Source organism: Anthonomus grandis, chromosome 22 (assembly GCF_022605725.1).
Source record: "Anthonomus grandis grandis chromosome 22, icAntGran1.3, whole genome shotgun sequence".
NCBI lineage: Eukaryota > Metazoa > Arthropoda > Insecta > Coleoptera > Curculionidae > Anthonomus > Anthonomus grandis.
Window position 1 is genome coordinate 24,805,238 of NC_065567.1, and position 25,320 is coordinate 24,830,557.

Sequence of the window (25,320 nt, forward strand, 5' to 3'; positions counted from 1 at the left end):
TATTAGAGAAGTGAGATGTGATAGAATGCGAAATAATGCACTTTGGACCCCCTTTTTGGCATGAAAACCATTCTGAGACCCATGAATCATTGACGATCGCAATGAATTGATGGTTCACGTTTGTGGTCGGTTTAATTACATACAAAAAGTAACATTTTAAGATGCTATAAAGCATATTAGAGAAGTGAGATGCGGTAGAATGCGAAATAATGCACTTTTGGCCCCTTTTTTGGCATGAAAACCTCTTTCAGGCCCAGGAATCATTGACGATCATAATGAACTGATGGTTCGCGTTTGTGGTCGGTTCAATTACATACGAAAAGTAACGTTTAAAGATGATTCAATGTATATGAGAAAAGTGATATGTTAGAAGGGTCGTTAAACAAAATGGCATTAAAAAACCATTTCTATGGCACTCCCTTGCCTTAATTTCTAATTCTATAGAAATAATTAATTATCGTGTATGTGTGGTATACCTGTAATCTGATTAAACTGACCCTAATAAGCAAACTTATCTTAATCCCTTCTTTTTGCATAAAATTTTGATATCACACCCGCCACTGCTGAAAGATTTATCTTTCTAATCGGAGGGAAGAAAAATTATATGCCGTTTAAAATGGCGCTTACGTCGCCCCATTTATTTTATCACGCTATTTTTTTTTTCTCGTCCAGTTAGTAAAAGTCATTAGTCGGAAAACAAGTTTACTCAGAATGGGAATACGATATAAGTTTTAAAAAAAATAAAATAGAGGAGCTAATCCGTTTTTAATTAAGCCGAGAGTGCCGCAAACAGGCAGCAGCAAGAAGAAGTTTCCGCGTAAACAAAATTGTTTTAAAAGTCCAAAGCCGTCGTGTTTTCAGTTTTTGGAGTAAGCCCAGGCCTCCTCCCTGCCCCTCTTTACGGCTCTAACGAGAATTTATGTCAAGAAGGCGACAAAAGAAACGAAGCCGAAAACCAAATTAGATTTAAGTTTTATTAAAATCTAAGACTCCGCTGTATAATTTCCTGCTTGGGGAATCTGACGTCTGTTGCAACAGTTTCTTGTATAGAAAAGGCAGTTTTTTGAATTTTCAGACTGTAGTAGTAATGCTTTATTAATTCCAGGCAACTGAAGCCATTCTACGTTTCTTTAAGTTAATTTATTTGAAGTACTATGCTACTATTTCTTTTATCACCTGTAATTTTCTTAATAAGCATTTTTTCTCAGCCAATTATTCTCTGCAAAAAAATCGTTTTTCATTAACCTTGTAACCTTATGAATGTATATATAAATATTTAGTATAAAAACAGCGTTATTAGGTTGGATATTATGGACGAAAAACAGAGATTTTTCAGAAGAATTTCATGAAGTATTTGAGGTGTAGTAATCGAGTTTAAAAACTAGGTATGTAAATTTCGTGTTAATTTTTTTAAATGCAGAAGTTGTTTCCCTTTTGTAAAGAGAATCGTATATTCTAGTTACCATACACCAGTTCATATTCAACCTAAATAATACTTTTAATTTTCCTATGCAATTGTGCAATCCCTAATAAATTAGAGGAAGAAATTACCTTTTTCACATTTCTTTATTTACAAAAAAAATATCACATAATTTAATTCTACCCAATGCATAAAATTATATTTTAATCAATAATTTCAATTGTAATTTTATTGAATTCCATCAACCCATATATTTTAACCGGGCAAATTTTAACTGTACTATACTTTTCTTATTTTATACTAAATCCAATTATTGCTAAATTCTGAGTAGTTTACTTTCCTGAAAATTACCATAAAATTGCCTTAAACATATATATTTGAATTCATTATTTATGACTATTCAACTGTGGTGCTGAATCCTAAAAGCAAACTTAATGCCGAATTTCTGATTCAACTTTTTGCAAAAACAGTCGCCAGATCAAGATTTTTCAGCATATTTTCTTTCGATTTATCCGAAATATATAAAGGGTTTTCTTTCCTTTGACAGTGATTTTATATATTGTATCGGTTCAAGCCGCACGGTGATTTATCGGTTTATAAGTCGGCACACGGACTTATAACCTCATTCTTTCGAATATAAGACAAACAGACATTTTTTATATACTAAATAAACCTCCTTATTATTTAGTTTTTTTCTCTCTTTGATAACAGGCCGTCTTTTTTTTTTAGAAATCCCTGTAAGGAATAAGAAATTAATCAACATAAATATGCATAACTTAAATGGATACGATGTACACATTTTTTATTTATTTTATGATATTCGCTATAAAACTCGTAAGGCTTGAATGAAAAATTTGAATGCATGAATTAATCATTTACGAATACATCATCTTATCCAATATAACTTATAAATATGCATAACTTAAATGGATACGATGCACACATTTTTTATTTATTTTATGACATTCGCTATCAAACTCGTAAGGCTTGAATAAAAAATTTAAATGCATGAATTAATCATTTACGAATACATCATTTTGTCCAATATAACTTACAAATATGCATAACTTAAATGGATATGATGCACATATTTTATGCTTTGGCTATACAATCTTTTAGCAAGCGTCTTATAGCGACAAATGTTTGTGAGGTAGGTTTTTGAAGACCTTTTAGAGACACCCAGTATCTTATAAAGCCTACTTGAAGTTCTAACATAAAAAACGATAAATTCTAAAAACTTTCACTAAAAACTGATAATTAGTATTTATCTTTTTGATATCAGGCTGCTTTTTTTTTATGAATTCCTGTAAGGAATAAGAAATTAATCAACATAAATATGCATAACTTAAATGGATACGATGCACACATTTTTAAATTATTTTATGGCATTCGCTATAAAACTCGTAAGGCTTGAATGAAAAATTTAAATGCATGAATTAATAATTTACGAATACATCATTTTATCCAATATAGCTTATAAATATGCATAACTTAAATGGATCTGATGCACATATTTTATGTTTTCGCTATACAATCTTTTAGCAAGCGTCTTATTCCTTGACAAATGTTTAATTGGTAGGTTTTTGAACACCTTTTAGAGCCACCCTGTATCTTGTAGATCTCTTGTATCTTGTACAAAGCCTCCTTGAACTTCTAACATAAAAATTGATAAATTCCGTCTATGAAATACGATTTTAAAATTATCCTTTTACCTCTTCGCGAAGTTATTTGTACAAAGGCAGCTATAGCGAGACCGTAATGAAGGCGGATATTGCTCGTTTTCCGGTTCTTAGCTAAATTGTATTTAATTCCTTGCTTTCATTTCAGGAAGCTCGGATCCCGTCGGTGATTGATTATTTTTCGATTAGTGTTTTCGTTATCTCATTGGCGAATATAAATAATGAAAAGTGCAGTCATAAATTCCGAAAAGAATTTTGATGGTTCACCATTAATCTTATATAGATGGAAATTTATTTTGATTAAAGTTGACACCTAACAATTTTTTTTAAAATAAGTGTTTTGAGACCATTTATTTAAGAAATGTTTTTATAGTCTGGTGCCCTTGCTAAACGATCTTTTTTCAAGGAAACCTGTAGAACATTATGTGAAAGGCGAGGCAGTAAATAAAATTTAGCCATTTTAAGTGATTTAGCCAGAGAAATCATGGGAGAACGCTCGTGCTCCTAAACGATACAGAAAATATATTGGGGAGAAACGGATTTCGATGTGAACATAGCAAACGCTTAAATGACTTCGTGTCGCAGATATTAGGGTTTAAATTCAATTTATTATCAAACGAATGAAGGTCAGATTTTATACCCTTGTTGTGTGTCACTGCTAAGCCAGAATCCTGATTTATATCTTTAAAACTAAACGATCGCTTTTTAGTGTTAGAAAAAAGTTTTAATTTAAAAGCGATCCGGGGATCAAAAATCCAAACTTAAAAGGGGAGAATCGATGGCTCTAGTCTATAAGACGACAATCGAGAGATCGAAGCAAAGTAAAATGAGATTTTGTTAATGGTAAACTAAAAGGGGTTGTATTTACATTTTTGCACTTTAAGTGTCTTCTTCAAGTGTCTTCAAGAGCTGTAATAAAATGCTATTTTTTCTCTAAGAGGAAGAAATATCTGGGATACTCACTTAACTTAATGTCCTAATGGCAATTAGCCCTCTCATATAACAGATATTCTAAATGCACTTGCAAATTTCTTTAAAAAACTATTATCTGATGTCTCCAGTTCCTTCTCTATAGACGGATCTGTCAACAATACTCAACAAATCGATATAAAAAAATTTACAAAAGAAGACATTCAACAGTTTGCAGTAGAAAATTATCTCTATTACTTGTAATTTTACCATCATTCCGCAAGTCTTTTTTCGAGTTTATCCCGAAGTAATTCACAGAAACAAATTGTTGATTATTGAGCTCCACAGTCAGATTGACATCATTGACACAGAATTTCCAAAGGCTTTCGATATACTTGACTGCTTTTGTCAACATAAAGCTTTCTACTTTTATATTTGTATTTGCGTCTCATGGGACTGCAACAGAGCAGACGAGGTTACCACGTAAGCCAAATTACCAAGACGAGGTACCAGGTAAGTGAGTAAGAAATCCGGGGGTCAAAAACTACTAATTAAATTAAAAAAAAAAAAAATCGGCAGACAATCTTTATCATTCATTATTTTTATAATATGCTATGAAAACCTCCATAGATTGGTTGTTTAATGTGAGATAAATATGGTACATCTAAACGCTGGCAAATGGAACATCATGACATTTACTCCTAAAAATAACCAAATAGAGTTTTTATTAAATAAAATGAATCAAAAATATTTATTAGGCCCATTAAGTGACCCTAATTATCACAGTTGGAAGTTTAGAACTGACTTAATTCTCTTGGAAAATATAGTCTAAAAATGCCTTGATACTGGGGGTGATCCAAGTAAGTCTGAAGAAGTAAAGTACGATTATAAAGCATTTATAATTGTCGAATAGGTAAATGACACACCTTGCATTAAGTATGAGAAAAAGGGATTGCTAGAACAATACATACCTATGCAAATGATAGAATATGATAATTTAGAAAAATTATATTAATCCATAGAGTAAAAATTAGGATATTGATATTTTTCTCACTGGAGTGCCTGGAAAAAAATAATAATTTAACTCTTATTGGCAATGGATATTTTGCTTTCTAGAGGCTAAATTTTAAGAGGTCTTTAAACATCTACTGAAATAATTATTGCGATCTATACACTAAAATTTAAGATATTGACATTTTTCGCACTGGAGTGCCTGGAAGAAATAAATTAATTTGTCTCTTATTGGCAAGTCAATATCTTAAGTTCTAGTGGCTAAAAAGTTGTAATTATTGATTTCTGGGATACTCTAATGGCTCTTTTAGCACTTTTTAAAAAGCTAATAAAATTCATACACTAGAAATTAAGATATTAATATTTTCCTCACACGAGTGTTTGGAAGTAATCAAATAATGTTACTCTTATTGGCAACTGAATATCTTAATTTCTAGTGGCTAAAATCTTGTGTTTATTAATTTCTAGGATATTCTAAGGGGTCTTTAAGCTTCTACTAAAAAAATTATTGAAATCTATACACTAAAATTCAAGATATTGACATTTTTCGCACTGGAGTGCCTGGAAGAAATAAATTAATTTGTCTCTTATTGGCAAGTCAATATCTTGAGTTCTAGTGGCTAAAAAGTTGTAATTATTGATTTCTGAGACACTCTAATGGCTCTTTTAGCACTTTTTGAAAAAACTACTAAAATTCATACACTAGAAATTAAGATATTAATATTTTCCTCACACGAGTGTTTGGAAGTAATCAAATAATGTTACTCTTATTGGCAACTGAATATCTTAATTTCTAGTGGCTAAAATCTTGTGTTTATTAATTTCTAGGATATTCTAAGGGGTCTTTAAGCTTCTACTAAAAAAATTATTGAAATCTATACACTAAAATTTAAGATATTCACATTTTTCTCACTGGAGTGCCTGGAAGAAATAAATTAATTTGTCTCTTATTGGCAAGTAAATATCTTGAGTTCTAGTGGCTAAAAAGTTGTAATTATTGATTTCTGAGACAATCTAATGGCTCTTTTAGCACTTTTTGAAAAAACTACTAAAATTCATACACTAGAAATTAAGATATTAATATTTTCCTCACACGAGTGCCTGGAAGTAATCAAATAATGTTACTCTTATTGGCAACTGAATATCTTAATTTCTAGTGGCCAAAATCTTGTGTTTATTAATTTCTAGGATATTCTAAGGGGTCTTTAAGCTTCTACTAAAAAAATTATTGAAATCTATACACTAAAATTTAAGATATTCACATTTTTCTCACTGGAGTGCCTGGAAGAAATAAATTAATTTGTCTCTTATTGGCAAGTAAATATCTTGAGTTCTAGTGGCTAAAAAGTTGTAATTATTGATTTCTGAGACACTCTAATGGCTCTTTTAGCACTTTTTGAAAAAACTACTAAAATTTATACACTAGAAATTAAGATATTAATATTTTCCTCACACGAGTGCCTGGAAGTAATCAAATAATCTTACTCTTATTGGCAACTGAATATCTTAACATTTAGTGGCTAAAATCTTGTGTTTATTAATTTCTAGGATATTCTAAGGGGTCTTTAAGCCTCTGCTAAAAAAATTATTGAAATCTATACACTAAAATTTAAGATATTCACTTTTATCTCACTGGAGTGCCTGGAAGAAAAAAAATTATTTGTCTCTTATTGGCAAGTAAGTATCTTGAGTTCTAGTGGCTAAAATACTGTAATTATTGATTTCTGAAATACTCCAGTGGCTCATTTAGCACTTTCTAAAAACTTACTAAAATGTACACACTGTAAATCAAATATTGACATGTTTCTCACTGGAGTGCCTGGAATTAATAAAATAATTTGTCCCTTATTGAATATCTTGATTTCTAGTGGCTAGAATGCTGTGATTATTGATTTCTAGGGTAATGACTTTTAATTTTTAAGATTCCTTATCCTTGGACATACTGGATAATAATGTCCATTGGACAAACGGTGTTATCTGGTAATAAGTCAAGGTTAAAGAAAACATTGTAAGTTTTACGATTAAAATCTTGATAAATTGACTTTTTATGTTAACTCTATGGATAAAGAGTGTGTTGCTTGGATGGTTAAAAAATTGAACAGCGAAAACCAAATTTGTAAAAATGTTAAGATAGACAACAAGATGAACAAACAATAAGATCGAAGACATAACGTGGTAACACTTGACAGAGTATTTGTACATACTGTACTGTATTTGATAATACAGAACAAAATAAATAGATTTTGGTAACTCTCCAATATAATAACCACAGTCTAGTGTGTGTATTTGCCAAAAATCGTCATACCTATCATGAAGATTCATATATAGTAAATATAATTTCCTTACCAGCAAACACTATAATGGTACTGATAATTGTAATGGCATTCTCGAAGAAATTGAAAAGGTCCATTTCCTTATAATTGAAAGCATTTATTATATTAAATTAATAAATAAATTACAGAGACTATGAACATCTAAAGTAAGACCCACAAGCGCAAGTCATAATGACAATAAAACTAAATAAATTAATTATTAACGATGACTTACCAACAGTCGTTTTTCATATTCCTCCTCAATTTCGGTGCCATTGAAGTAGCGTTGCTCAGCGTTGGTATCCGGAAAATAAAAACCTTTTTTGCACACACACTTGTAGCTCCCACGACGAAATCCTAACCCCGATATCGCCACACACTGGAACAGAAAAATATATATATATAAAGTTTTATTTCAAGAGCAACTTTTCCGCGAGTAATGAGCTTATTTTCCATTTTCTGGACTGGTGGCTTTTATACTTTACCGGGGGCAAACATAGGGCGTAAAAGGAGGTAGTTTTTTTTTCGCTTTTAACCCCTAAGTGGCTTATTTTATTGATGGGATACAATTGTGGATACCGGAAAAGACCCTTAGTTAAGCAACTCGTATAGACTTGGACAGACAATCTGGATTGGAATATTGGCCTTTGCACCAACAAACGGCGCTATAGCACAAATAGTCACCAAATGTGAAACCATATGTGCACTTCTTATAAATATTAATAGTGCAAATGATAATAAGTGTTTTGAAACAAAAACTAAATTTATTAAAATTGCTAGGTATTATTGCATATTATTTTCTAATCGACATGTTCATGTCAAAATTCGGAATAGAAAAATTTGCCCAAGGATAAATTTGGAATCCATTAATTTTTTAACTTTATTACACCAAAAAAAAATTATAAAAGTCCTAATCTAAATTATTTTTTATTAAAAAAAAATTTTTTTGGAAAATTTAAAAACTCCTCATAGGTCAAAATCAAGCCAACATACACTGTTGAAAATTCATATATAGTTTGTCCTATTAAATTGTTTGGATATCTATTATCAGGATTTTTTCGAAAATTTACAATTTATTGAGAAAAAAAATATTTTTGAAAAATTCAAAGAAGAGGCAAAATGCGCGTATGAAAATTTACACTTACACTTTTTAATTGAAGACCTATAACAGCGTTTTTTTTAAATTTAAAATTTATTGAGAAAAAAATATTTAAAAAAAAAATCAAAAAATGTTCGTAACTCACAAACAAGGTAAAACATACTTTTGAAAACTCACATGTAATATAATATATATTAGTAATAAATGTTTTTTTTTTATTTGCAAATATAGAATACATACAATTATTATAAATAAAATTAAAAAAAAATAAAAATTCAAATTTCTACAGTGCAGATTCTGGTCTTTAACCCATTGTGACCGAAAAAAATGGAATATTTTATTAAAAGACAATTAAAATTACGTTTTCGAGTAATATTTAAAACTAACGATCTAAGTGCATGTACTAACATGCATGTACTAAACCTAATTAAGTGATTAGGCACCCATTTAAGCGTTTTTTTAAAAATTTAAAATTTTTCGAGAAAAAAAAAATAAAAATGTATAAATGGTCATAAGTTAAAAACAAGCTAACGCTGACTCTTGAAAACTTCACAGATTATCCATTTAAATTAATTGGATACCTATTCTATAATTTTTTAAATATTTAAAATTTATAGAGAATTTTCTTTAAACTTAAAAAAAAATTAACACTCAAAATAGTAGCAAAATACTCTGTTGAAAATTTATACGTTAATTCTCCAGTTAAATTAATTACACCTATTCTAACGTTTTTTCGAAAATCTACAACTTATTAAGAAAAAAATATTTTTGAAAAAAATACTTATAACTCAAAAAAAGGCAATACACACTTCTCAAAATTTATATACAGATTTTCTCATTAAATTGAGTAGACACCTAATTCAGCGTTTTTTTAAAAAGTTCAAAACAAAAAAAATATTTTTGAAAAAATAAAAAAATACTCATAACTCAAAAAAAGGCAATACACACTTCTCAAAATTTATATACAGATTTTCTCATTAAATTAAGTAGACACCTAATTCAGCGTTTTTTTTAAAAGTTCAAATTTATTAAAAAAAATCTATTTTCAAAAATTCTCATAACTCAAAAACCAGGTAAAATACCTTTCTGAAAATTTACATATAGGTTCTCCAATTAAATTCATTAGATACCTATTTCAACGTTTTTTTGAAAATTTACAATTTATTAAGAAAAGAAATATTTTTCAATATTCCAAAAATTGCTCATAACTCACCAACACAAATTTTTAAAAAATTCATACACAAATTGTCCAATTAAATTGACTGGATACCTATTTCAGGGATTTTTGAAAATTAAACAAAATAGTCATAATTAAAAAATAAGCCAACATATAATTTTGAAAGTTTAAATACAGATTATCTAATTAAATTGATTGAAAACTTGCCTCGGAGAAAAAAAAATCATAAATTCATAAAATCCTCATAACTCAAAAACCAGCTAAAATACCCTTCTGAAAATTTACATATAGGTTCTCCAATTAAATTCATTAGATACCTATTTCAACGTTTTTTTGAAAATTTACAATTTATTAAGAAAAGAAATATTTTTCAAAATTCCAAAAATTGCTCATAACTCACCAACACAAATTTTTAAAAATTCACACACAAATTGTCTAATTAAATCGACTGGATACCTATTTCAGGGATTTTTGAAAATTAAACAAAATAGTCATAATTAAAAAATAAGCCAACATATAATTTTGAAAGTTTATATACAGATTATCTAATTAAATTGATTGAAAACTTGCCTCGGAGAAAAAAAAATCATAAATTCATAAAATCCTCATACCTCAAAAACCAGCTAAAATCCTTCTGAAAATTTACATATAGGTTCTCCAATTAAATTAATTAGATACCTATTTCAACGTTTTTTTGAAAATTTACAATTTATTAAGAAAAGAAATATTTTTCAAAATTCTAAAAATTGCTCATAACTCACCAACACAAATTTCTAAAAATTCACACACAAATTGTCTAATTAAATTGACTGGATACCTATTTCAGGGATTTTTGAAAATTCAAAAAAATAGTCATAATTCAAAAATAAGCCAACATATAATTTTGAAAGTTTATATACAGATTATCTAATTAAATTGATTGAAAACCTACCTCGGAGAAAAAAAAAATAAATTCATAAAATCCTCATAACTCAAAAACCAGCTAAAATACCCTTCTGAAAATTTACATATAGGTTCTCCAATTAAATTCATTAGATACCTATTTCAGCGTTTTTTTTTTAATTCATAATTTATTAAGAAAAGAATAATTTTTCAAAATTCCAAAAAATGCTCATCATTCACCAACATAAATTTTTAAAAAATTCATACCCAAATTGTCCAATTAGACTGGAAATTTCGGGGATTTTAAAAATTCAACAAAATAGTCATAATTCAAAAATAAGCCAACATATAATTTTGAAAGTTTATATACAGATTATCTAATTAAATTGATTGAAAACCTACCTCGGAGAAAAAAAAATCATAAATTCATAAAATTCTTATAACTCAAAAACCAGCTAAAATACCCTTCTGAAAATTTACATATAGGTTCTCCAATTAAATTAATTAGATACCTATTTCAACGTTTTTTTGAAAATTTACAATTTATTAAGAAAAGAAATATTTTTCAAAATTCTAAAAATTGCTCATAACTCACCAACACAAATTTCTAAAAATTCACACACAAATTGTCTAATTAAATTGACTGGATACCTATTTCAGGGATTTTTGAAAATTCAAAAAAATAGTCATAATTCAAAAATAAGCCAACATATAATTTTGAAAGTTTATATACAGATTATCTAATTAAATTGATTGAAAACCTACCTCGGAGAAAAAAAAAATAAATTCATAAAATCCTCATAACTCAAAAACCAGCTAAAATACCCTTCTGAAAATTTACATATAGGTTCTCCAATTAAATTCATTAGATACCTATTTCAGCGTTTTTTTTTTAATTCATAATTTATTAAGAAAAGAATAATTTTTCAAAATTCCAAAAAATGCTCATCATTCACCAACATAAATTTTTAAAAAATTCATACCCAAATTGTCCAATTAGACTGGAAATTTCGGGGATTTTAAAAATTCAACAAAATAGTCATAATTCAAAAATAAGCAAACATATAATTTTGAAAGTTTATATACAGATTATCTAACTAAATTGATTGAAAACCTGCCTCGGAGAAAAAAAAATCATAAATTCATAAAATCCTCATAACTCCAAAACGAGGCAATGTATACCTTTGAAAACTTACATGTAGATTCTCTAATTAAATTTATTAGATACCTATTTCAGCGTTTTTTTTAATTCATAATTTATTAAGAAAAGAATAATTTTTCAAAATTCCAAAAAATGCTCATAATTCACCAACATAAATTTTTTTAAAATTTATACCCAAATTGTCCAATTAGACTGGAAATAAAATTTAATTAAATTGATTAGGTACCTATTTTAGCATTTTCGCAAAAATTTAAAACTTATTAAGAAAAACGATTTTTTGCTTAATAAATAATAAAGCAATGACTTCAAAACTGCCTGGAAGAAAGATTTAAGTTGCTTTAACTTAACTTTAAATAAAAAAAATATTAAAAAAAGTCATTTTTGACGCTAATTTTTACGCACCCTGTACGACAATATTCCAATAAATGTTTAAAAATTCACTTGCCTCATCGGTTTGTATAATCATGTATCAAAAAAGCGTAATTCAAAATGCAACTTTTTTTTATTTCAAGTTTCAATTTTAGATTTATTTTCAATTATTGACAATAGTCGAAAACCGTCGACAGTAGGCAATTATTATATTTTAATAGGCCTTTTTAATTGGGTTAATATGTGGAAATCGTACTTTATCTGTACGTTTTTCTATTTGTACGATGATCTCGAAATTTGTTAAATATGTGTTTGTTCCAATACCAATTTTTACCAATATTGTTTGGTTTTAAAGCGCTTCAACAATTGTTTGATAAGCCAATTGAGTTAAATAACGGCATATTGCGACACAATGGATACATATGTGATGAAAATAGTTTAAAAATCGATGTTCGATCAGTTGGAAATGCGATGGGTTTTTTTAATTACATAAACCTATTTTTTAATAGTGTCAAAATTAACATAAATTATCAACCTTCACAGTATTTTCACCAAAGAATAGACGAAGCAAATAAATGAAAACTTCCCTCGAATAAAAGATCTTGAGTCGAAATTTAAAATAGCAATCTGTTCCACAACAATGTCTAAATCTCCTAAAATCCCAAAGCAAAAATGCAATAAGAAAACGTTTTAATGCCGCGAGTTTTCCGGACTGGTCGAATTTCTTTCAATTATACTTTTTCGCATTAAAGTGACGGGCTCCTTCCTATTTTTGCCTTTTAAGAATGCAGTTCCGTTAATAAACTTATTATTTCGAAAATAAAATCAGACATACCTCTAGGGAGTCCGCAATAAAATGTTTATATTTTAGGAGAAAAATTTATCGTCTCCAGCTAAAGTTGTAAAATGAATGAATGAATGCTATTTTTATCTTTTTTATTCTTCCTAGAGCTTTGTGTGTCTGTGAAATTCTTGCTTAAGATATTTTATCTCTTTCTGTAAAGCAGCCACACCCCCTGAAGATTTGTCTTGGAACTTTATATTTTTAAATATACATATATCCGGAAAATAAAGCGACAGGAAGACTCAATGATGTATTTATTTCTTATAAGTTTCATTTTTAAAACGCTTTTATTAGCTCGGGTTGTATGTATGTATGTAAGGGAATCTTTGCGCTTATTATCCTTATTAGGACTGCCAGGATTAATAATTCTGTATTAGAGTAAGTACTGCACTCTTAGGGATTTTTGGAGTCTAATGCATTCTCACCTTGTTTATTCATTACACATGCGTGGGTACTGGTAAGTTTCATAAAGGCAGGTTACTCTAATTAATATTCATATAAGATGTAATATGATAAATAATAGTTTAAAAAAACTGAAAAAATAGGCTTTTATTGCTAATCGATCTAAAAAGTAGAAAATAATTTTTAATTACAAAGAAATTTTATTACAGTAGTAGAAGTTCGGACAATCAATCATAATTAATTACCTTAAATAAAATTTAAGTTATTAACAGAATAATTCAAATCAAAGTGAAAAGCGTGTGGTTGTAAATACACACCAATAATTACCGGACATTGGAATCATATTTCAGCAATTACAAATTAATTTACATATTTCTAAAATTAAAATTTGTTAAATTGATAGTGTAGTCGCTTGATTTTTATCATAAAAATAGATAAAATTTCTTGAAATAACTGAAAAGGTTTTAATGTGATTTAAAAATTTCAAAAGCGAGAATCCTATGTTTTTCTTGCATATTTTTAACTCTGTATTCTAAAATGTGCTTAAAGTAAATTATAACACGGTTTTCGGATAAATTATAAATTTTTACTGTTATATAGTTTTAATTAATAAAGAGTACTCAAGCAACACATCACATACGCTTTTTAGTAAATTTTTGGTTTTGGTATATTTATCAACCGTATATGGTCAAGGTATATTTATTGAACTGTAGAATATACTTATATCAGATGCCATTCTGTTCACAAAAGGGAGAAAATTTTGACACGGAATTTACATATCTAGTTTTTAAACTACACAATTACACCTCAAATATTTGATAAAATCGTTCTGAAAAACCACCGTTTTTCGTCCATATTATCCAATCCAATAACGCTGTTTTTATACCAAATATTTATATATAAAATTATATCAAATTTAAATATATAGTGTTATTAAATTAAACATTGAACATATATTTTCTGCAAAAAAAATAGATTTTTATCAACACAACCCGTACACCCCCCACCCACCCCAAACATTTGCCCAGTAAAAAATTCTTTTAAAAAATCACCGCTTTTCGTCCATAATCTAATCTAATAACACTATTTTTGCATTAAATATTTATTAATATACAAATATATAATTATATCAAATTTAAATAAACAAACTATGTTATTAGATTAGATATTAACGAAAAAACCAGCTGTTATTCATTTATATTATTTTGGAAACCAATGATTTTTGAAAACAATTTCTTACTGGTAAGCTGAGTGGGGTGGGTGGGGGGTTAAGGATAGGGTTAATAAAAAACGTTTTTTTTTTTTGCAAAATATAAATGCCTGAGAAAAAAATGCTTTTTAAGAAAATTATTGGTAATAAAAAAATCTATAGTTTTTTATTGTAGACTTTTCTCACATAACCTTAAAATTTTCGAGTAAACCGTAAAAAAACCCTATTTTATTTTTCGAAATCAAGGCGCATTTTTATAGTTTTTTATTTCTTTATTAAAATTTGAAAAATTTTAGTTTTTTTTTGGTTCTAGACCACTTTTTATTATCTAGGTTCAATAATACAGTTTTTAAATTAAAACTTTAAATTGTCTACTTTTTAGTTCGAAGTTTTTTAAACTCTTATTTATTCAGGTTTAAATTAGAAAATAAAAGTTTCATTTATCAGGAATTAAAATAGCGATATTCCCATCTTTATCTAAAACATTATTTTTACTATAATCGGCTCGACACATAACGGATTATCTCGGGGTATAAGTGCACCGGTTAAACAATGAATTCTTTATCGCCGTATTATTCACTATTTATATTGAATACCGGTTTGGACGACTGTTACCAGCGGTTTAAAAACATTTTTGGTTTTTAATGTAATTTTGGCTATTATTTTAAGGGTACCAATTTTTTTTTAAGGGAAATGCTTTTTTATAATTAAATAATTTCATTAGTGTAACCTAATTTTTATTATGTTTTAATATAAATATGGTAAAAAAAGTAGAATTCCTTTTTTTTTAAATATAATAAGTCTTTTTAGCCTATTTAGGTCTTTTTTTATTATTTTAGTAGAAAATAAAATATTATTACTTACACCCATAGAAATTAATACTAATACCCATCAAATAAAAAAAACATCTTATAAAAATATAAATTAAAAAATTGTTTGAGAGCCGCTAGTTTATTAACCGAGGAACTTTTATTGCTTGTGTGTTAGGGTAAAGCGTGCCGACTATATAAAAACAAAAACGCAGCAATTCAATCAAACCTAATTAACCCATGCCTTTTTTTAGTAAATTTTTTATGTTAAATAAAAAGGCCAGAACCGTAATTGAAAATGATGTTATATTTGTATCGCCATATATGGGTCGGCTGGGAATAGGTTTTAATGTGATTTAAAAATTTCAGCCAAAGCGAGAATCCTATGTTTTTCTTATCGGATCTAGTATTTTTCTTGCATATTTTTAATTTTGTATTCTAAAATGTGCTTAAAGTAAATTATAACACGGTTTTCGGATAAATTATAAATTTTTACTGTTATATAGTTTTAATTAATAAAGAGTACTCAAGCAACACATCACATACGCTTTTTAGTAAATTTTTGGTTTTGGTATATTTATCAACCGTATATGGTCAAGGTATATTTATTGAACTGTAGAATATACTTATATCAGATGCCATTCTGTTCACAAAAGGGAGAAAATTTTGACACTTAAAAAAATTGACACGGAATTTACATATCTAGTTTTTAAACTCGACTATTACACCTCAAATATTTGATAAAATTGTTCTGAAAAACCACCGTTTTTCGTCCATATTATCCAATCCAATAACGCTGTTTTTATACCAAATATTTATATATAAAATTATATTAAATTTAAAAATATAGTGTTATTAAATTAATCATTGAACATATATTTTCTGCAAAAACATAGATTTTTATCAACACAACCCGTACACCCCCCACCCACCCCAAACATTTGCCCAGTAAAAAATTCTTTTGAAAAATCACCGTTTTTCGTCCACAATCCAATCTAATAACACTATTTTTGCATTAAATATTTATTAATATACTTGTATATAATTATATCAAATTTAAATAAAGAAACTATGTTATTAGATTTAATATTAACGACGAAACTAACTGTTATTCATTTATATTATTTTGGAAACCAATGATTTTTGAAAACAATTTCTTACTGGTAAGTTGTGTGGGGTGGGTGGGGGGGTAAGGATAGGGTTAATAAAAAACGTTTTTTTGGAAAACATAATTGCCTGAGAAAAAAATGCTTTTTAAGAAAATTATTGGTAATAAAAAAATCTATAGTTTTTTATTGTAGACTTTTCTCACATAATCTTAAAGTTTTCAAGTAAATCGTGAAAAAACCCTATTTTATTTGTCGAAAGCAAGGCGTTAAATTTTTTTAAAGTTTTTTTATTCTTTAATAAGTTTTGAAAAAATTTAAGTTTTTTTTGATTCTAGACAACTTTCTATTATCTAGGTTCAATAATACAGTTTTTAAATTAAAACTTTAAATTTTAAGTCCGATTAGCAATAAAAGCGTGTTTTTTTAAGTTCTTTAAACTTATATTTATTCAGGTTTAAATTAGAAAATAAAAGTTTTATTTATCAAGAATTAAAATAGCGATATTCCCATCTTTATTTAAAACATTATTTTTACTATAATCGGCTCGACACATAACGGATTATCTCGGGGTATAAGTGGACCGGTTAAAAAATGAATTCCTTATCGCCGTATTATTCACTATTTATATTGAGTACCGGTTTGGACGACTGTTACCAGCGGTTTAAAAACATTTTTGGTTTTTAATGTAATTTTGGCTATTATTTTAAAGGGTACCAATTTTTTTTTTAAGGGAAATGCTTTTTTATACTTAAAAAATTTGTTTTATTATTATTATTCATTAGTGTATTACCTAATTTTTATTATGATTTAATATAAATATGGTAAAAAAAGTAAAATTCCTTTTTTTTTAAATATAATAAGTCTTTTTAGCCTATTTAGGTCTTTTTTTATTATTTTAGTAGAAAATAAACTATTATTACTTACACCCATAGAAATTAATACTAATACCCATCAAATAAAAAAAATCTTATAAAAATATAAATTAAAAAATAGTTTGAGAGCCGCTGGTTTCTTAACCGGGGAACTTTTATTACTTGTGTGTTAGGATAAAGCGTGCCGCCTATAAAAAAAACTCAGCAATTCAATCAGATCTAATTAACCCATGCCTTTTTTTAATAAATTTTTTATGTTAAAATAAAAAGGTCAGAACCGTAATTGAAAACGATGTTATATTTAAATCCAAAATCTCCTTTAATTCATTTTTCTATAGACTGTTTAATATCCCCTTGTCAAAAGAAGCTTTAGCTAAAGACTTGAATATTATAAACCATATTGCTCTCAACAACGGATTCAGTGTCATAGACATTCTTCATTTAATAGACAAAATTTATTACAAATTTTTAAATAAATATAAATTGACCTACAATATTGTTCATAATACCGACTTAATAAGTTCCTTTAGATCCTTGACCTTATTTGGTTCTATCTCCGTAAATTTAGTAAGATTCTTTAAATCCCTAAATGTAAAAATCGCGTTTAAGAATGTCAATAATTTAAAGAACCAATTGGTCAGTAGAGTGGACAAGGCAGGCATCCTTTCTAAATCGGGAGTTTAGTCTTTAAAATGTGACGATTGTAACGCAGTATACATTGCCAGTCTGGAAGAAACGCATTAAAGAACACGTAGCGCTTTTTGAAAAATTTAAAAATACCAATGTCAGTGATACCAAATCAGCGTTTGCGAATCATTTGCTGGCCTCTACTCATAATTTTTCTCCGCAGGTGGGAGCTGAAATGCTTCATGAATGCCCTAAAGGTAAGAAGCTTCTGGAGAAAATGGAAATTACAAAAGCTAAAAAGAGTCCTGTTCTTGTGTGTGTGAATGACGTGTTTACTTTTGAACCTAATTTAATTTTTAACAATTTAATTTAGCTAAGTATCGTTTAACAATTTCCTTGTAGTCACTTTTTTCAATTTACATTGGCTAACGTGTTAAGTTGTTTTAACATTAGGTTCGTATAGCCGATAGGTTTTACACTTATACTTCGAACCTTGTTGTACCGGGATCGATTCTCGTTGAGTCTATGTTGTTGCGTTCCATTTTTTAATTTTTAATTTTTTGCTTTGTACAATTATAACCTTAAAATTATTGTTTATTTATGTACTGTGAAGTGTGTAGATGGCTTCTAGCTAGAAGTTTTTAGTTTTTTGTTTAAGTAATATTTTTATTTTAAGCCTGATGATGCTCGAACTAGAGCGAAACACATGTAGCCCGTTTTATTACATGTTCTGAGACCGTGACTTTGTGTTTTTCTTTGTTTTTCGTCGATGTTATATTTATATCGCCATATATGAATTGGCTCCTTAGTTGGCCCACCTGACATATTTGACCTTTTCCATTTCCATTTAAAAACTAATTTGGTAAAAAAGCACGTTAATCCGAATAGCACGAAACAAACTAGTTGCACATTAATTTGCATGTATAATTTACGGAATTTTAGCATTATAATAATGAGCAAAAGGAATTTAGCTTGGCGAGAGCGTACTTCACAGGATTGCATCTCGGGAGAAAATTAGTCTGGCGCTCCACGTGTATTACAATATGAAAACTTTGTGCTCAAAGATGGGTATAAGGTGAAAATTTCTTACCGGCGTCCTTTTATCTTTGGGCCATTAGTAATTAATAAGGAATTCTATTATTTTGAACCGTTTAAACCAGTTTGTTCTCGATTTTCAGTCAGAGGCATTTGGGTTATGCGCTTGACGAGAGCTAATTAAATATTATGTACAATTAAACAATTGATTGGATAACCGGCTGAAATCGGACAACGGCCGCAAAGATTCAAATTTCAAACGAACCGGCAAATATTTGGTCGAATTACGTAGTGAGCGACTTCGGTTCCGTTACGGAATGGCACACTTTAGTTTTTGTTAGTCCAACTCCCCTTGTAACTTGTCTAATGTCTCTTAACTTTAAATGACCTGGAAGACTACGATGGTATTTGACAAAACTAAATTGCAGCGTGAAACAATGGCGATTGCCAGAACTGAGGCGAACTTTTCCAAAAGGTTATTTTGTTTGAACGATTTATTGGATTTTGGGAGAACTTTTCATTTTCTGATAAGACCATTGTATCTTTAAATTTTATGAAAAACAATGCAATAAAAACAATACAATAATAATACTCTCTATACAAAAAAAAACAAAATTCAATTTGCAAATTGCAATTTCAGCTTCCATTCTTTACACAAAAATAGAGCTGTTGAAGCCTTCAATTAACATATAACAATTTAAACTTAATTATAATTTTATTTAAAAAAATACGGAATCAAAGGAGACCCTGAATAAAAGAAAAAAAAACACTATAGTAAATCAAGGAGCTGTAATATAAATGAGAATTCAACTTTTCCACCTATTTTCTATATCATAGTTTAATTTTTTAAATAGTGTTTAGATCGGCTGGAAATAGTGTTTTTCTCCCGTAATGCGTATAATTAAACCCGAAAAACATCATTTAGTTCCCAGTTTCTTGCAATTTTGAAATTGAGATAAGGATATATAAACGAGAATTCAACTTTTCCATCTATTTTCTATATCATGGTTTCATTTTTTAAATAGTGTTTGGATCGGCTGGAAATAGTGTTTTTCTCCCGTAATGTGTCTAACTAAACCCAAAAAACATCATTTAGTTCCCAGTTTCTTGTAATTTTTAAATTGAGATAAGGATATATAAACCAGAATTCGACTTTTCCACCTATTTTCTATATCATCGTTTCATTTTTTAAATAGTGTTTGGATCGACTGGAAATAGTGTTTTTCTCCCGTAATGTGTCTAACTAAACCCGAAAAACATCATTTAGTTCCCAGTTTCTTGTAATTTTTAAATTGAGATAAGGATATATAAACGAGAATTCAACTTTTCCATCTATTTTCTATATCATGGTTTCATTTTCTAAATAGTGTTTGGATCGGCTGGAAATAGTGTTTTTCTTCCGTAATGTGTCTAACTAAACCCAAAAAACATCATTTAGTTCCCAGTTTCTTGTAATTTTTAAATTGAGATAAGGATATATAAACCAGAATTCGACTTTTCCACCTATTTTCTATATCATCGTTTCATTTTTTAAATAGTGTTTGGATCGACTGGAAATAGTGTTTTTCTCCCGTAATGTGTCTAACTAAACCCGAAAAACATCATTTAGTTCCCAGTTTCTTGTAATTTTTAAATTGAGATAAGGATATATAAACGAGAATTCAACTTTTCCATCTATTTTCTATATCATGGTTTCATTTTCTAAATAGTGTTTGGATCGGCTGGAAATAGTGTTTTTCTCCCGTAATGTGTCTAACTAAACCCAAAAAACATCATTTAGTTCCCAGTTTCTTGTAATTTTTAAATTGAGATAAGGATATATAAACCAGAATTCGACTTTTCCACCTATTTTCTATATCATCGTTTCATTTTTTAAATAGTGTTTGGATCGGCTGGAAATAGTGTTTTTCTCCTGTAATGTGTCTAACTAAACCCGAAAAACATCATTTAGTTCCCAGTTTCTTGTAATTTTTAAATTGAGATAAGGATATATAAACCAGAATTCGACTTTTCCACCTATTTTCTATATCATCGTTTCATTTTTTAAATAGTGTTTGGATCGGCTGGAAATAGTGTTTTTCTCCCGTAATGTGTCTAATTAAACCCGAAAAACATCATTTAGTTCCCAGTTTCATGTAATTTTTAAAGTGAGATAAGGATATATAAACGAGAATTCGACTTTTCCACCTCTTTTCTATATCATCGTTTCATTTTTTAAATAGTGTTTGGATTGACTGGAAATAGTGTTTTTCTTCCGTAATGTGTCTAACTAAACCCGAAAAACATCATTTAATTCCCAGTTTTTTGTAATTTTTAAATTGAGATAAGGATATAAAAACGAGAATTCGACTTTCCACCTATTTTCTATATCATCGTTTCATTTTTTAAATAGTGTTTGGATTGACTGGAAATAGTGTTTTTCTCCCGTAATGTGTCTAATTAAACCCGAAAAACATCATTTAATTCCCAGTTTCTTGTAATTTTTAAATTGAGATAAGGATATATAAACGAGAATTCGACTTTTCCACCTATTTTCTATATCATGGTTTCATTTTCTAAATAGTGTTTGGATCGGCTGGAAATAGTGTTTTTCTCCCGTAATGTGTCTAATTAAACCCGAAAAACATCATTTAGTTCCCAGCTTCTTGCAATTTTTAAATTGAGATAAGGATATATAAACGAGAATTCAACTTTTCCATCTATTTTCTATATCATGGTTTCATTTTCTAAATAGTGTTTGGATCGGCTGGAAATAGTGTTTTTCTCCCGTAATGTGTCTAATTAAACCCGAAAAACATCATTTAGTTCCCAGCTTCTTGCAATTTTTAAATTGAGATAAGGATATATAAACGAGAATTCAACTTTTCCATCTATTTTCTATATCATGGTTTCATTTTCTAAATAGTGTTTGGATCGGCTGGAAATAGTGTTTTTCTCCCGTAATGTGTCTAATTAAACCCGAAAAACATCATTTAGTTCCCAGTTTCTTGCAATTTCTAAATTGAGATAAGGATATATAAACGAGAATTCAACTTTTCCATCTATTTTCTATATCATGGTTTCATTTTCTAAATAGTGTTTGGATCGGCTGGAAATAGTGTTTTTCTCCCGTAATGTGTCTAATTAAACCCGAAAAACATCATTTAGTTCCCAGTTTCTTGTAATTTTTAAATTGAGATAAGGATATATAAACCAGAATTCGACTTTTCCACCTATTTTCTATATCATCGTTTCATTTTCTAAATAGTGTTTGGATCGGCTGGAAATAGTGTTTTTCTCCTGTAATGTGTCTAACTAAACCCGAAAAACATCATTTAGTTCCCAGTTTCTTGTAATTTTTAAATTGAGATAAGGATATATAAACGAGAATTCAACTTTTCCATCTATTTTCTATATCATGGTTTCATTTTCTAAATAGTGTTTGGATCGGCTGGAAATAGTGTTTTTCTCCCGTAATGTGTCTAATTAAGCCCGAAAAACATAATATAATTCCCATATTCTTGTAATTTTCAAATCGAGATAAGGATATATAAACGAGAATTCGACTTTCCACCTATTTTCTATATCATCGTTTCATTTTTTAAATAGTGTTTGGATCGGCTGGAAATAGTGTTTTTCTCCCGTAATGTGTCTAACTAAACCCGAAAAACATCATTTAATTCCCAGTTTCTTGTAATTTTTAAATTGAGATAAGGATATATAAACGAGAATTCGACTTTTCCACCTATTTTCTATATCATCGTTTCATTTTTTAAATAGTGTTTGGATCGGCTGGAAATAGTGTTTTTCTCCCGTAATGTGTCTAATTAAGCCCGAAAAACATAATATAATTCCCATATTCTTGTAATTTTCAAATCGAGATAAGGATATATAAACGAGAATTCGACTTTCCACCTATTTTCTATATCATCGTTTCATTTTTTAAATAGTGTTTGGATCGGCTGGAAATAGTGTTTTTCTCCTGTAATGTGTCTAACTAAACCCGAAAAACATCATTTAGTTCCCAGTTTCTTGTAATTTTTAAATTGAGATAAGGATATATAAACCAGAATTCGACTTTTCCACCTATTTTCTATATCATCGTTTCATTTTTTAAATAGTGTTTGGATCGGCTGGAAATAGTGTTTTTCTCCCGTAATGTGTCTAATTAAACCCGAAAAACATCATTTAGTTCCCAGTTTCATGTAATTTTTAAAGTGAGATAAGGATATATAAACGAGAATTCGACTTTTCCACCTCTTTTCTATATCATCGTTTCATTTTTTAAATAGTGTTTGGATTGACTGGAAATAGTGTTTTTCTTCCGTAATGTGTCTAACTAAACCCGAAAAACATCATTTAATTCCCAGTTTTTTGTAATTTTTAAATTGAGATAAGGATATAAAAACGAGAATTCGACTTTCCACCTATTTTCTATATCATCGTTTCATTTTTTAAATAGTGTTTGGATTGACTGGAAATAGTGTTTTTCTCCCGTAATGTATCTAATTAAGCCCGAAAAACATAATATAATTCCCATATTCTTGTAATTTTCAAATCGAGATAAGGATATATAAACGAGAATTCGACTTTCCACCTATTTTCTATATCATCGTTTCATTTTTTAAATAGTGTTTGGATCGGCTGGAAATAGTGTTTTTCTCCCGTAATGTGTCTAACTAAACCCGAAAAACATCATTTAATTCCCAGTTTCTTGTAATTTTTAAATTGAGATAAGGATATATAAACGAGAATTCGACTTTTCCACCTATTTTCTATATCATCGTTTCATTTTTTAAATAGTGTTTGGATCGGCTGGAAATAGTGTTTTTCTCCCGTAATGTGTCTAACTAAATCCGAAAAACATCATTTAATTCCCAGTTTCTTGTAATTTTTAAATTGAGATAAGGATATATAAACGAGAATTCGACTTTTCCACCTATTTTCTATATCATCGTTTCATTTTTTAAATAGTGTTTGGATCGGCTGGAAATAGTGTTTTTCTCCCGTAATGTGTCTAATTAAGCCCGAAAAACATAATATAATTCCCATATTCTTGTAATTTTCAAATCGAGATAAGGATATATAAACGAGAATTCGACTTTTCCACCTATTTTCTATATCATCGTTTCATTTTTTAAATAGTGTTTGGATCGGCTTGAAATAGTGTTTTTCTCCCGTAATGCGTCTAATTAAACCCGAAAAACATCATTTAGTTCCCAGTTTCTTGTAATTTTTAAATTGAGATAAGGATATATAAACGAGAATTCGACTTTTCCACCTATTTTCTATATCATCGTTTCATTTTTTAAATAGTGTTTGGATCGGCTGGAAATAGTGTTTTTCTCCCGTAATGTGTCTAATTAAGCCCGAAAAACATAATATAATTCCCATATTCTTGTAATTTTCAAATCGAGATAAGGATATATAAACGAGAATTCGACTTTCCACCTATTTTCTATATCATCGTTTCATTTTTTAAATAGTGTTTGGATCGGCTGGAAATAGTGTTTTTCTCCCGTAATGTGTCTAACTAAACCCGAAAAACATCATTTAATTCCCAGTTTCTTGTAATTTTTAAATTGAGATAAGGATATATAAACGAGAATTCGACTTTTCCACCTATTTTCTATATCATCGTTTCATTTTTTAAATAGTGTTTGGATCGGCTGGAAATAGTGTTTTTCTCCCGTAATGTGTCTAACTAAATCCGAAAAACATCATTTAATTCCCAGTTTCTTGTAATTTTTAAATTGAGATAAGGATATATAAACGAGAATTCGACTTTTCCACCTATTTTCTATATCATCGTTTCATTTTTTAAATAGTGTTTGGATCGGCTGGAAATAGTGTTTTTCTCCCGTAATGTGTCTAATTAAGCCCGAAAAACATAATATAATTCCCATATTCTTGTAATTTTCAAATCGAGATAAGGATATATAAACGAGAATTCGACTTTCCACCTATTTTCTATATCATCGTTTCATTTTTTAAATAGTGTTTGGATCGGCTGGAAATAGTGTTTTTCTCCCGTAATGTGTCTAACTAAACCCGAAAAACATCATTTAATTCCCACTTTCTTGTAATTTTCAAATTGAGATACTGAAGACCAAGATAAATATAAAAATAAATAATACGCTAAAAAATACGCTATGTCGCTGATAATTTGTAACTAGTGTCAATAGTGTTTGAAGCGTTATTGGCAAATTCTTGCTGTTTTTAACTTGTTTGAATTAATTAAATACAATATTAATAACTTGATCTGCTAAGGTTTTTAACAAAGGCATCAGTGAACTAATAAGAAATTCAATATGAAATATTCTGTGCCTTACGTTGATGTTAACACATAAATTTTTTATGAAATTGAATTAATACTTTTACAAACATTAAAAGAAATAAATGACGTTGGGACA

At 28.5% G+C, this 25,320-nt stretch overlaps 1 protein-coding gene across 2 annotated transcripts in view; it reads right to left on the bottom strand.

Moving 5' to 3' along the window:
• The window catches only part of LOC126748682 (probable G-protein coupled receptor 158), a 288,292-nt gene that overhangs the window by 109,799 nt on the left and 153,173 nt on the right, over positions 1-25,320 (bottom strand). For both annotated transcript variants that reach the window (XM_050458061.1, XM_050458062.1), the window contains exon 4: positions 7,567-7,710. In XM_050458061.1, the coding sequence (XP_050314018.1) occupies positions 7,567-7,710 (144 nt within the window). The remainder of the gene's footprint in view (positions 1-7,566; positions 7,711-25,320) is intronic.